The sequence below is a fragment of the Cetorhinus maximus genome, chromosome 2 (assembly GCF_964194155.1).
Source record: "Cetorhinus maximus chromosome 2, sCetMax3.hap1.1, whole genome shotgun sequence".
NCBI classification, from domain to species: domain Eukaryota; kingdom Metazoa; phylum Chordata; class Chondrichthyes; order Lamniformes; family Cetorhinidae; genus Cetorhinus; species Cetorhinus maximus.
Window position 1 is genome coordinate 19102692 of NC_135880.1, and position 12282 is coordinate 19114973.

Consider the following 12282-nt stretch of genomic DNA (forward strand, 5'->3'; position numbering starts at 1 on the left):
AGGGCATTTAAGAGTCAACCACTTTGCTGTGGGTCTGGAGTCACATGTAGGCCAGGCCAGACCAGGTAAGGATGACAGGTTTCCTTCCCTAAAGGACATTAATGAGCCAAATGGGTATTTACGACAATCGGCAATGGTTTCATAGTTATCATCAGACTTTGAATTCCAGATTTTTATTGACCACCATCTGCTGTGGTGGGATTCAAACCCAGGTCCCCACAGCCACACCCTGGGTCTCTGGATTATCAGTTCAGCGACAACACCACTATGCCACCACCTTCCCATAATTTGCATTGGTACCTTAAACATTCACTCCCTCCATCATCTACGATATGCACTGCCGCAACTTGCAAAGGCTCCTTCGACAGCACCTTCCAAACACGTGGCCATGACCATGTAGAAAGACAAGGGCAGCAGACGCATGGGAACACCACCACCTGCAAGTTCCCTTTCAAGTCACACACCACCCTGCCTAGGAAATATATTGCCATTCCTTCATCATAGCTGGATCAAAATACTGTAACACCCTATGCAATAGTACTGTGGGTGTACTTACACCAAATAAACCACAGCAGCTCAAGGCGGCCTTCTGAAGAGTAACAAAAAATGGGAACTAAATGCCAGCGATGCCCGCACCCCATGTGTGAATAGTTTTTCACAATGGTCTCACAAATGCATATTTAAGGATGATAGTTGATGTGTTTTGATGGTCCTGGTTAAGTGACAATGTTTGTCTAGGAGAGAAGGAGAACTCTTTGCTGTTCCTTGAATTAGGTCTAGGCAGGCAGGCAGGTGTTGGCTTAACATCTCAGTCAACAGAAAACACCTCCTGACAATGCAATACCCCCTGAGGCCTGCGCTGAATGTCAGCTTGGATTAGGTTTTCAAGTCCTGGGGCAAAGCTTGACCCCACAGTCCTCTGACTCAGAAGTGAGAATTGACTTAATCCAATCCGAGGAAACTTTTCAAGGTGAGAGAAGTGTAGAGCAAGGCGGGAAGGTTTGAAGGGATTCCTGGATGTGGGGCAAGGTGACTGAAGCCCTCTGTCATCGCTAGTGAAATGGAGGCAAGAAGAACATTCAGCAGATCAGAATACAAAGAGTAGAGGGCATGAGTGAGGTGCAGAGGCAGAAAAGTTACGATGGGAAGAGCAAATAACACATATTTACTTCAAAAGCAACTAACCAAGCAGGTGTAACTTCAAAAATGGCTTTAATCAGACAAACTCAGCAGCCGCACAGCAATGCCCCACAAAACAGTACTGAGATAAACGACCTGTTAATCTGTTAGAGCGGTGTTGGCTGAGGGATACATATTGACCAGGAAAACGGGAGAGCTTCCCTGCTCTGCTACGAGCAGATAAGGTGGAGCGAAGGTGGCACAGAGGGATTCTGTACTAAACTCTGGGCGCACTCCCTTCAGTGGACAAATTTAATTTGGCACCCTGCCTGATTGAGTTGGCAAGTTTCGTTGATGATCAATGCACCCCTGCACTCCTCCCCTACACCGTCCCTCCGTCTCGAGTGCTTAACCATAAATAGCCGCAAAGTGATCAAGCTCCCACTGTTCTGACCAGTTATCATTGACACAGCTTGCCGGTGTTTGAGAAAGTGCTCAAACAAACACGTTGCCATAGATCCTGGGGCTGGAATTCGCTGCTCCGCTCTCAACGTCACATTTCAAGCTGCACAAAACAGAGCAACAGTGGCTGAAGCTAGTGAGGAGGCCGAGGTAGGTAACGTGACACCAGCAATGAAACGTCAATAATCTCAGAGACGGCATGATTCCGCCCTGTCAGCGTAGCTCAGAACTAATAACAGCCTAAAGTGCTATGTGTGCCTCAGCACTAATCGAGTCATTCAATTCCTGCCTGTCGTTTACTTTCCTGCCAGGTAAACACTAAACGTAACTTGTGGCAGGAAAACGATGCAAATGAAGCAAGTCATCCAAGGTAGTTGACATTTGAAAGAAGTGTTGGAGGAGAATCTGGTCCAAATAAACAAAGGAGCCAATTAAAAAGAAATTGGGAATTAAAAACAGAAAATACTAGTCTGGCAGCATCTGTGGGGAGGGAAGCAGAGTTAATGTTTCAGGTCTGTGGCCTTTCAACCTCCAGGTGCACTATTTTCTCACTCCAATTGAAGGCTCTTTGCTACCTGACTGCATTCACCTTGACAATCAGTGCAATGACCAGTTCACCACCCGCACTGTGCGTCCCTCACCCCACCCTCCATCTCCAATACCTTTTAGAATGAATAAATAAGTGTTCAAAGAAAATAAATAAACAGTTTTATGTTAATACCCCTAAGGTTTTTTTTTCCCCATGTTGCATGCAGCAGTGTCTTGGAAATTCATATTCAAGCCCTGAAGACTCAGCAATCCTAGTGAGGATGCTGAATAATAAATGATTGTTCTTCAATCAAATTTGAAACTTGAAATTGCACAGCAATACTGGAAGCACTCGGGAAGTAGCAATAATCCAATAAAACAAAAGCAAAATACTGCAGATACTGGGAATCGGGAATAAAAACAGAAAATGCTGGAAAAACTCTGTGGAGAGAGAAACAGTTAATATTTTGAGTCCAAAATGACTCTTCATCAGAACCCCGATGATTAAGACTCGAAGCGTTAACTCTGTTTCTTTCTCCACGGACGCTGCCAGACCTGCTGAGTTATTTTTTTAGCATTTTCTATTTTTAATATAGCAATGATCCAACATTGGCATAGAATATCCAGTCACAAGAGACCTGGAAAAGAAGAATTCAGCTGAAAAGCTGAGTAGGAAGAGGTCGAGATTAATTGCTACAGATGTAGAACCAAAGTGGAACTAGAACGGGAGTGTAAGATTGAACACAGACACCAAACTAACTCTGGACTGAGAAGGTAGACCTTCATTAAAAATGCAGCGGCCCCAGTAAAAAAATCTGCATTCATATAGCACCTTCCTAAAGCACTTCCTAGTTAATGAATATAATTATTTGAAGTGTAATTGTTGTATTCGTAATGCAGGTCAGTGCGACAGTCAATTTGTGCATGGCGAGCTCAAACCAACATTTGCAACAGCAACAATAACTTATATTTATATAGCGCCTTTAACACAATGAAATATTTCAAGGCATTTCACCGGAGCATTATAAAACAAAGTGACACTGAGCCATATAAGGCGTATTGGGTCACATGACCAAACGCTTAAGAAACGTCTTAAAAGGAGGATAGCGAGGCAGAGGAGCAGAGTGTTTTCCGAAGGGTGTTCCAGACTTTGGGGTCTAGAGAACTGAAAGCACAGAGATCAAAGATAACTTCAGTGGTGGGCAAGATTCTAGAGACAATTATTCCAGATAGAATTAGTAGTCACATGGAAAAATATGGGTGGATAAGGAAAAGCCAATTTGGATTTCTAAAGGGGAAATCGTGTTTAACTAACTTGCTGGAGTTTTTTGAAGAAGTAACAGAAAAGGTTGATGAGGGTAATGTTGTTGATGTGGCGTACATGGACTTTCGAAAGGCATTTAATACAGTGTCACACAACAGACTTGTGAGAAAAGTTATTGCTCATGGAATAAAAGGGACAGTAGCAACGTGGATACAAATTTAGCTGAAAAATAAGAATCAAAGAGTAATGGTCAATGGATATTTTTCGGGCTGGAGGAAGGTTTGCAGTGGAGTTCCCCGGGGTCAGTATTGGGACCCTTGCTTTTCCTCATATATATTAATGATCTAGGTCTTGGTGTGCAGGGGACAATTTCAAAGTTTGCGATGATACGAAGCTTGGGAATGTTGTGAACTGCAAGGAGGATGGTGTGGAACTTCAAGGGGACGTAGACAAGTTGGTGGAGTGGGAAGATAGGTGGCAGATGAAGTTCAATGTGGAGAAGTGTGAGGTGATGCATTTTGGTAGGAAGAACATGGGCAGACAATATAAAATAAGGGGTGAAGTTTTGAAGTGGGTGCAGAAACAGAAAGACCTGGTGGGTGCATATGTGCATAGCTCAGTGAAGGTGACAGGACGGGTGGAGAGAGGAGTTAAAGCATGTAGTATCCTGGGCTTTATTAATAGGGGCACTGAGTACAAGAGCAGGGAGGTTACGCTGAATTTATATAAGACACTTGTTAGACTTCAGCTGGAGTATTGTGTACAGTTCTGGGTGCCACACTATGGGAAGGATGTGAACACATTGGAGAGTGTGCAGGAGAGGTTCCAGGGGTGAGAAACTTTAGCTATGGGGATAGATTGGAGAAGTTGGGACTGTTCTCTTTGGAGAGAAGTAGGCTAAGAGGAAATTTGATGGAGATGTTCAAAATCATGAGGAGGCTGGACAGAGTGAATAGGGAGAAGCTGTTCCTGCTCGTAAAAGGATCAAGAACGAGAGGGCACAGATTTAAAGTGATTTGCAAAAGAAGCAAATGTGACGTGAGAAAAAACTTTTTCGCACAATGAGTGGTTCGGGTCTGGATTGCACTGCCTGGAAGTATGGTGGAGGTAGGTTAAAGCGAGGCATTCAAGAGGGCACTAGATGATTATTTGACTAGAAACAATGTGCAGGGGTATGGGGAAAAGGTAGGGCAATGGCACTAGGTCATAATGCTCATTTGGAGAGCTGGTGCAGACACAATGGGCCGAATGGCCTCCTACTGTGCCATTAAAGGTCTGTGATTCTCTAATTATAACTGGAATGCACAAAAGCAATGAAATAAATTATCAGATAATCTTTTCAGTGATGCTTTTGGTATTCAATTTTTCGGTGTTTGATTGTGTGTCTGTTGTTTCTTGTGTGTTGTCAGTCAAGCCTGAGTGTGGCGGCTGAGAAAAAGAAACTAAAAGTAAGCTAGCAACTTGTGTTGCAGACATTTAAGCATTGTAAATAAAGCTCCTGTTCAAACTTAGAAACTGGTAAAAAACACAAAGGCATATAAAAGGCACATAACACAACAATGTTGAGGGATAAATATTGGCTAGGAGACCAGGGAGAACTCCCCTGCTCTTCTTTGAAATAATGCCATCGGATCTTTTACATCAACCCGAAGGGACAGATGGGATAAGGTTTAACAGCTCATCTGAAAAAGATGGCACCTCCAACAGTGCAGCGCTCTCTCAGGCCTGCACTGGGAATGTGACCCTAGATTATGTGGTCAAGTCCCTGAAGTGGGGTTGAATGCACAAACATTTGGCATGGCCTACAGGGTTACAGATCCATGGGGAAACACCACTTGTCAGATCCTGATGAGCAGGGTACATTCTCTTTATCCTTGCCCCATCTATGACCTTCTAACCAATTACAGATTCCTTCCAAGTCTGCGGGTTTTAGTTTTTGCTAATAAGCCTTTGTACAGAACGTTATCAAACACCTTCTGGAATTCTAAACAGACAACATCCATAAACATTGCCCGACCCATCGTGTTAGTGACCCCCAACCAACCCCCGCCGCCGATTTAAAAAAATCGATTAAGAAACCTATTTGTATCCAATAAAAGCTTATCAGGAGGCAGAAGAAATAAACGTACAGGGGAAACAATATTTCCACATCATTCTGTATATTGGCATTTACAATTTTGCCATTAATAGCCAACACAGCAACATTTACCCGAACATTGCTGCCTCCAACAAGTAGACCTTCCACTTTCCATATCGGAGGTGGCCACTTTTTTTCACCTTGTGGAGCTGCTCAGGTTTATTTGAGAGTGGACGCGTCATCGCCGTGAGATATTTTAATATTTGATTCATTCTAGGAATGACAATAATAACAGTTTGCATTTATGCAGCACCTTTAATGAAGGGTCCCAAGGGACTTCTCAGCTGCCTCAATTAGACAAAATGATACCCACTGGCCTTAATATCCTTACCCAACAAAAGTGTAGCAAACTCACTCCTGAAGTTTTCAACTGGCCCAACTTCAACAGGTTTTAGGGGAGATATCTTTTTGCAGAATAGCGGGGAATGGGAGAATAACGATTAAATGTTATAGGTTAAGATTGCAAAATAATAATACATAGAAGCAGCGGATTGACTGAGTAGCTTGTGAACGGTTTCTGACAGGCCAGACCAGGGTTTTCTGCTTTCATTTCACATATGACATTTGCAGTTTTATCTGGACACAATGGCTGGAATTTTCTCCTCTCCGCCAGTGGCAGGTCTGAGTGGTGTGGGGGGGAGAATATGACAAGAGCCAAGAGAAAAAAAAAATCAGTCTCCCGATGGTGGGGAATGATAACGGGAACTTGTGGTCCCGAATGTCATGGCGGGACAAAGGCGGGCCAGAGGTCACCGGGTCCCCGATTTGCACGTCATTAACTGTATTCTAGTTCACGCCAGTCCAATTCACGACTGGACCAACGGTCAGATGTCTCGCTCAGATGGCGAGGCAGCACTTGACCAAAAAAGCTACAGCCTCGATTAGCGGAGAACCACACGGAGGTATGGTGTGCGATAGCCCAGGGTGGGGTGGGGTTGTTGCTGGGAGACAAAGGCGAGGTAGCGGGGCAGGGGGGAGGATGTGAAGAAACACGGGAACATTGAAGGGGACGGGAATGTTCAGAGGGAGGGGCCTGTGCTGTTTATGGCTGAATGCTTGGGGGTCAAACCAAGAGTGCTGGTGGTTGGAGGGCGCTGTAACTGTAAGAGGGGGCAGTGGGATGCAGTAGGGTGGGAGGTGGGAGGGCGAGGGTCCGCCTGTGGTGGGTGTGGGGCTTGTCTGGGTCACTGGAAGGGACGAGAAGTTTTACATGGGTCTTGGGAGTGGGCAGGATCAGGGTGGATATGGGGACTGTGACAGATGCATTGGGGAGGGAAGGCATTTTTGAAGGGTGATGGTAATGGTGCTCTACCGCGATAGGGGGTGCAAGGGTGACTGATGAGAGGGCGATGGTAACTCCAGTGGGGTTGAGGGTGATGAGGGGAAAGAGGTGGAGGAGGTGTTGGACAAAGTTTGGAACGTGACACAGACCAGCCTCATGCAAAGGTAGATCAGGATGTCGACACTCTTGATGTCCAACAAGTGGGAGGAGGGTCATCGGGTGGGTGGAGCTGAAGGTCAGCTCAGCTGGACAACTGAAGGAGAATCCTGATAACGTATTCTGACAAGGCAACGATCTCTCTATAGACTCCAAAGGGCAGCGGAGGGAAGGGGAATAGTGTGAATGGGGGGGGGGCTTCTTGCACATGACTCACAAGACCCTTGGCAAAGAGCGATGCCTCCATGTGCCGGCATGATTCAGGGGGACAGCCTGGGACCCCCAGAAGGGACGTTGTGGGGGGGGGAATGGGGTGTGCACAGGCAAAACCACAAACAGCAGCAAGAAAAACTCAGGAAACCTCCATGAAGTGCAACGTGTAATATATTTATAAAGGTGCAATGAATATTTACAACGATTGTACCCTGTGCCACCAGTACGAACTTCGCCTCCTTAATATTTATTACCATCTCACTAGGTCTGTGCTTCCCCACCACCCATGCAGAGGTGGAGGCAGCCTGCTGACTGCAATGCCCCCTTGTCTCTGATGATTTTGGCAGACACCCTCTGGAGGGCCCCAGCCTTCTTTGAGTCCCCTGTTCTGGGGCAGGTGTGCCCCCAGCGGTTCCAGAGGCTGGAGCTGATGGGGTGACAGGCAAAGGGGACTTGGAATGGATGGACACCCTTGGAGAGTCCTGAGTGGAAGCTCCAGGAGTGTTCACTTGATACCCCTCATCTGGGGTGTCCCTCCGAGGGCCCCTCTCTGAATCGAAGAGAAGGGTAACCTGGAGAGGTCGAGGTGCCTCATTCCCCTCTCATGTAGCCACTGCAAAAGCTCACCCATGGCTACAGCGACGGAGTGCAGGTCTGAGCCCATCTCTGGCAGGAACTGGGTGTTCTGCTGGACCAGGTTCTCCATGTCGTCCTCCATCCTCCCCGTGGAGACCTTGATGCACTCACATGTCGGAGCCACTACATCAGAGAGCGTGTGAATGGACTCCACCACATCGCATGCCATTCTGTTGAGGGTCTCTGACACCACTGATGTTCCCCTGCGTCTCGCTGATACTCCAGCATCTCCTCAATGACCGCTCCCAGAGCTCATCATCTGATTCAAACTTAGCAGGAGCCTCTTCTCCAACAGTCTTCCGACAGCTGGATACCTTGGTTGTCACTGCCTCCTCCTGCAGCGGACACGTGTCTGTGAGGTGACCACCGCGAACCGAATCTAGGTCTATGAGCCACTGAGGTGAGTGTCTCTGGGCTGGTGGAGGGTGCAGGTGAATGCTGTGACAGTCCTACAGGTGAGGAATTGTCCCCATCCTCTTCTGAGGCCTCGTCCGGGCTGGGGTTGAGTTCAGGTACAGGGATTGGCCTCACTCTCTCCCGGCTGGTAACCTAAAATGGAGAGAGGAGAGAATGAGTGACTGCCTAGGCCACCTCCTACATTGCACACTGCCTCACCCTCAGGTTCCGACTGGCAGAGGTTAAACATGCTCCCTCACTGGATGCTTGAGGGAGAGCGACCTCGCCATCGGCACATGCACGGTTACGGTCCTCCCCTACCAGCTCGGTAGCCCGCGGCTCATATTGTGTGAGGGGCTGGATGTCGGCACGCCCCCTCCGGAATTCTCCTTCTCACATCTGTTGTGCACTCTCTTCTCCTTCATAAAGGTAGACTGCTTGTGAGCACTTCTGATGCAAGACCAGGCTACACGCTGCTAACTCTATGGCTGAAAAGTAACCTTGTGACTCCCCAAAGCCTGTCCCACCATCTGCAAGGCACAAGTGAGGGGTTTGAGGAAAGACTACCCACTCATCTGGATAACTCCAGTAGCACTCAGGAAGCTGGACGCCATCCAGGACTATGCAGGCTGCTGGATTGGCATCCCACCCAGCAGCCTCAACATTGAGTCCCTTCACCGGCCCATTGGTAGCTGTGTGCGCCATGTGAACGACACACTGCTGCTAGTCCCCGAGGCTACTTCATTGGTCCCCTCCAGACCCACAAGCTCCAGCAGCTAGAAGGACAAGGGCAGCAGAGTCATGGCATCAGCAGCATCTGCGAATCGCCCTCTACTTCAACCTCAACCCACGCCCCCGACCCCTGGACACCCCTCCCAAAACGGATGTGCCTTCAGTGTGGTGGGGCAGCAACCTGCAGTTGCCTCCCTACCAGCAGACCACATGGACTGCAGTGGGGCAATGAGGCAGCAGCCCAGCACCTAGTGAAGGGCTTTTAGGGATGGGCAGCTCAGATGCTGGCCTTGCCATTGACACCCATGTCCCATGACAGATTCAGAACATGGTGAGGCAAGGACAGAGAGTAGAGGGTTCACTTACCCTGGTGACATGGATTCGATCGTTCATGCATTTCCTGCATTCCAGGGTAGTCCTCCCCTACACCCCTTGACACTGACCAACCTGGCAACCTCTTTGCAGGCCGCTGTGGTGAGTTGAGTGGGCTGCCTGCTCCCATCTCTGGGGGAGAGGACATCCCCTCCTGTCCCCCACAGGAGAGTCTCCAGGGAGTCTTCACTGAACCATGGGGCCTGTACTTGCTGCTTCCTGGAAGCCACCTCGCGGTCCTGGACTCCTGGCGCGATCACTAGCTGTCCAGGTACCTTTTAAATATAGCACCCGGACATGATGGTGGTGCACATGACTTCCTGCCTCCCCTACCATGCGATTTGATGTAAAACCCTCGGCTACATAACTCATTAGGTGAGCAGCGCACGATTTGACTTGCTCGCCTGCCCTGCTCTCCAGTGGGCGTTCCTCAGAGTTGCCACTCCCACCACGGAGTGCATTATCTTTTTTAATTCATTCATGGGATGGGGGCATCGCTGGCCAGGCCCATCCCTAATTGCCCTTGAGAGCTGAGTGGCTTGCTAGGCCATTTCAGAGGGCATTTTAAGAGTCAACCACATTGCCGTGCATCTGGGAGTCACATGTAAGCCAGACCAGGTAAGGACAACAGATTTCCTTCTCGAAAGGACGTTAGTGAACCAGATGGGCTTCTACGACATCGACAACGTTTTCATGGCCACCATTGGACGTTTAATGCCAGATTTTTTTTTTTTTTTTTTATTGAATTCAAATTTCATACCTGTCGTGGTGGGATTTAAATCCAGGTCCCAGAGCATTGCCCTGGGTCTCTGCATTACCAGTTCAGTGACAATACCACTATACCACCACCTCCCCAAAGGAGGTTTGCTACTATTTTGTTTAAATGTCATTGGGTTCTATAATGACTGTTTAGAAAATTAAACATCAGTATTGTTAAATGCATGTCCTTAAAGCATGACTGAACCTGCAAAGGAGTTCCCCTTGAATGCAGAGGAGCAATAACACATCTTGTCACGGCTCGCTTTCCACAGCCCTGAGTGAAGCAATGAAATATAGATCAAGTCAGAGCATGAAAGTCATGACAATATCCCCATCTGCCAATTTTCAGTTGGATTAACAGCTCCCAAGTCATGTTCTCGGCGCACAAATCCATCTGGAAGGAGACATGGGGGCCAATACCACCGCCCCTCCCCCAACACCCCCCCCCCACCTCCCCAAATAAGGAGTGCTTCCAGCCAGGAGCAATGTTCACCAGCCATACTGGTTCGAAAATGGACAACTACAAATCTAAGATAAAAGCAAATGCTGCAGATGCTGGAAATCTGACTACAAAGCCCTTGATTTTCCACTTATCAAGTGAATAGAAAAGTCGGAGACATTTTAAGGCCCAGGGTTTCCTGACTGGGACATCGCTTCTTGCAAGGAGCCTATGACTGAGGAATAAATGTTTTATGAAATAATTTGCATTTATATAGAGTCTTTCATGGCCTCAGGATACACTAAACTGCTTTGCAGCCAGTGGGATATTTTTGAAACATAGGGACTGCTGAAATGTTAAGAAACATGGCAGCCAATTAGCCTCCCAAATAGCAGTGAAATAAATAACCTGATTTGAAAATGAGATTTGGTTGAGAGATGACTGTTGATCAGGGCAACTCCCTTGCTCGTTAAATAGCTCAATCAGAACCTATGTCCATTTGAGAGGGCAGGAGGAGCCTCTGTGTACCATCGGGTGTAAATGGCAGTACCTGGTTCAAGCCCAGTTGTCGTCTTTCAAAACGTATATAAAAAAGAGAAATGATTAAACAAGGTTGTAAAATTACTAGAAGATGATTAACTAAGAAGTCAAAAATAATGTTTGAACACCAAGTCTGAAAGAGGAAATGGTTAACCAAAATTTGGGAAATGATTTGCCAAAAGTGTCAACCTAGATTCTGTGCCAAGTCTCAGGAGTGGCACTTGAACACAATGTTCAGGTGCAAGATGAGGATACTACCACATGAACCTTTTGACAGCAGTTATACTTCATGCTTTTGCATCGCTGTAAACTGATTGATATTTAACACTGGGTCAGAATTTTCTGTAGCAGGGCATCTAACCATGTCTGCCACTAGTTAAACCTGCCCCTGCACTCCTCAGGTTTAAAAACCTCTTGCTCGGGATGTTGTTGAAAGTTTGAGCTGATAGTGGGAGAAAACGAGATTTGTAGACTCAAAAATAATATGAGGAAGACTGAGCTGGAGAGCAACTTAAATGACAAATCAGGCACAGAAAGAAAAAATTAAAAAAAGGGGAAAGAAAAATTCGATTAAGGGAGGGAAGGAGACAGAAAGGAAAATTAAATTTAAAAAAAAAATCCCACCAGAAAAACTCAAAACCTGAAAGCGTGAGGCTCCACATTTCTAACAGTTACTTCCCAGTGCCATGGAGGTTGATTGGCAGTCATGGACATGATGCTAAGGATACTTGTGCTTGCAGTCACAAGACTTAACTTTCTGGGGTGAGTTTAATGGGAAATTATAGGTCGAATGCAGTAAGTTCCTACAAGATACAGGGAGGCTAAGCAAGGGATGCCCTGTTTTGATAAAGCTAATGGCAGTGCAAAGCAACTCTAAGAGCAAATTTTGGATATTGATGTTTAATTGCACATCTACTCATTGTCCGAAGTTGCTGTACCACTTGCCCAGAGAAAATGGGGGGGCGGGGAGCCTTGCTGCTGTCTTAATGGCAACTTCTGACCTGTTATTGCTGCAATTTTGGTGCGTGGGTGAACAGGGTGCTGGGGTTGAGAGTCCAGAGTCATGGTGCGCAAGCTATAAATAGGCAGAAATACAAAGGGAGACAGATGTTTCTCAGAACCATCGTCTTCAAGCATTTAAGAAATAAAAAAACAGTGAAGCTGTATACAGTTTGAAACAGGCTGATTTGCGAGGAGTTATGATGCTTACGACTCAAAGGTGGTACTTTAGAGATCCAGGACTATGA

At 46.8% G+C, this 12282-nt stretch overlaps 1 protein-coding gene across 3 annotated transcripts in view; it reads right to left on the reverse strand.

Moving 5' to 3' along the window:
* hpgd (15-hydroxyprostaglandin dehydrogenase) overlaps window positions 1–12282 on the reverse strand; it is a 90721-nt gene that overhangs the window by 35302 nt on the left and 43137 nt on the right. The window contains exon 5 of one of the 3 annotated variants that reach the window (XM_078561575.1): window positions 4428–4801. The exons of 1 other annotated variant lie outside the window; for it this stretch is intronic. In XM_078561575.1, coding sequence (XP_078417701.1) covers window positions 4779–4801 — 23 coding nt within the window. In that variant the 3' untranslated portion in view covers window positions 4428–4778. Of the gene's footprint in view, window positions 1–4427; window positions 4816–12282 lie in introns of those variants that run through there. One more of the 3 variants, XM_078561567.1, reaches the window with a different exon arrangement.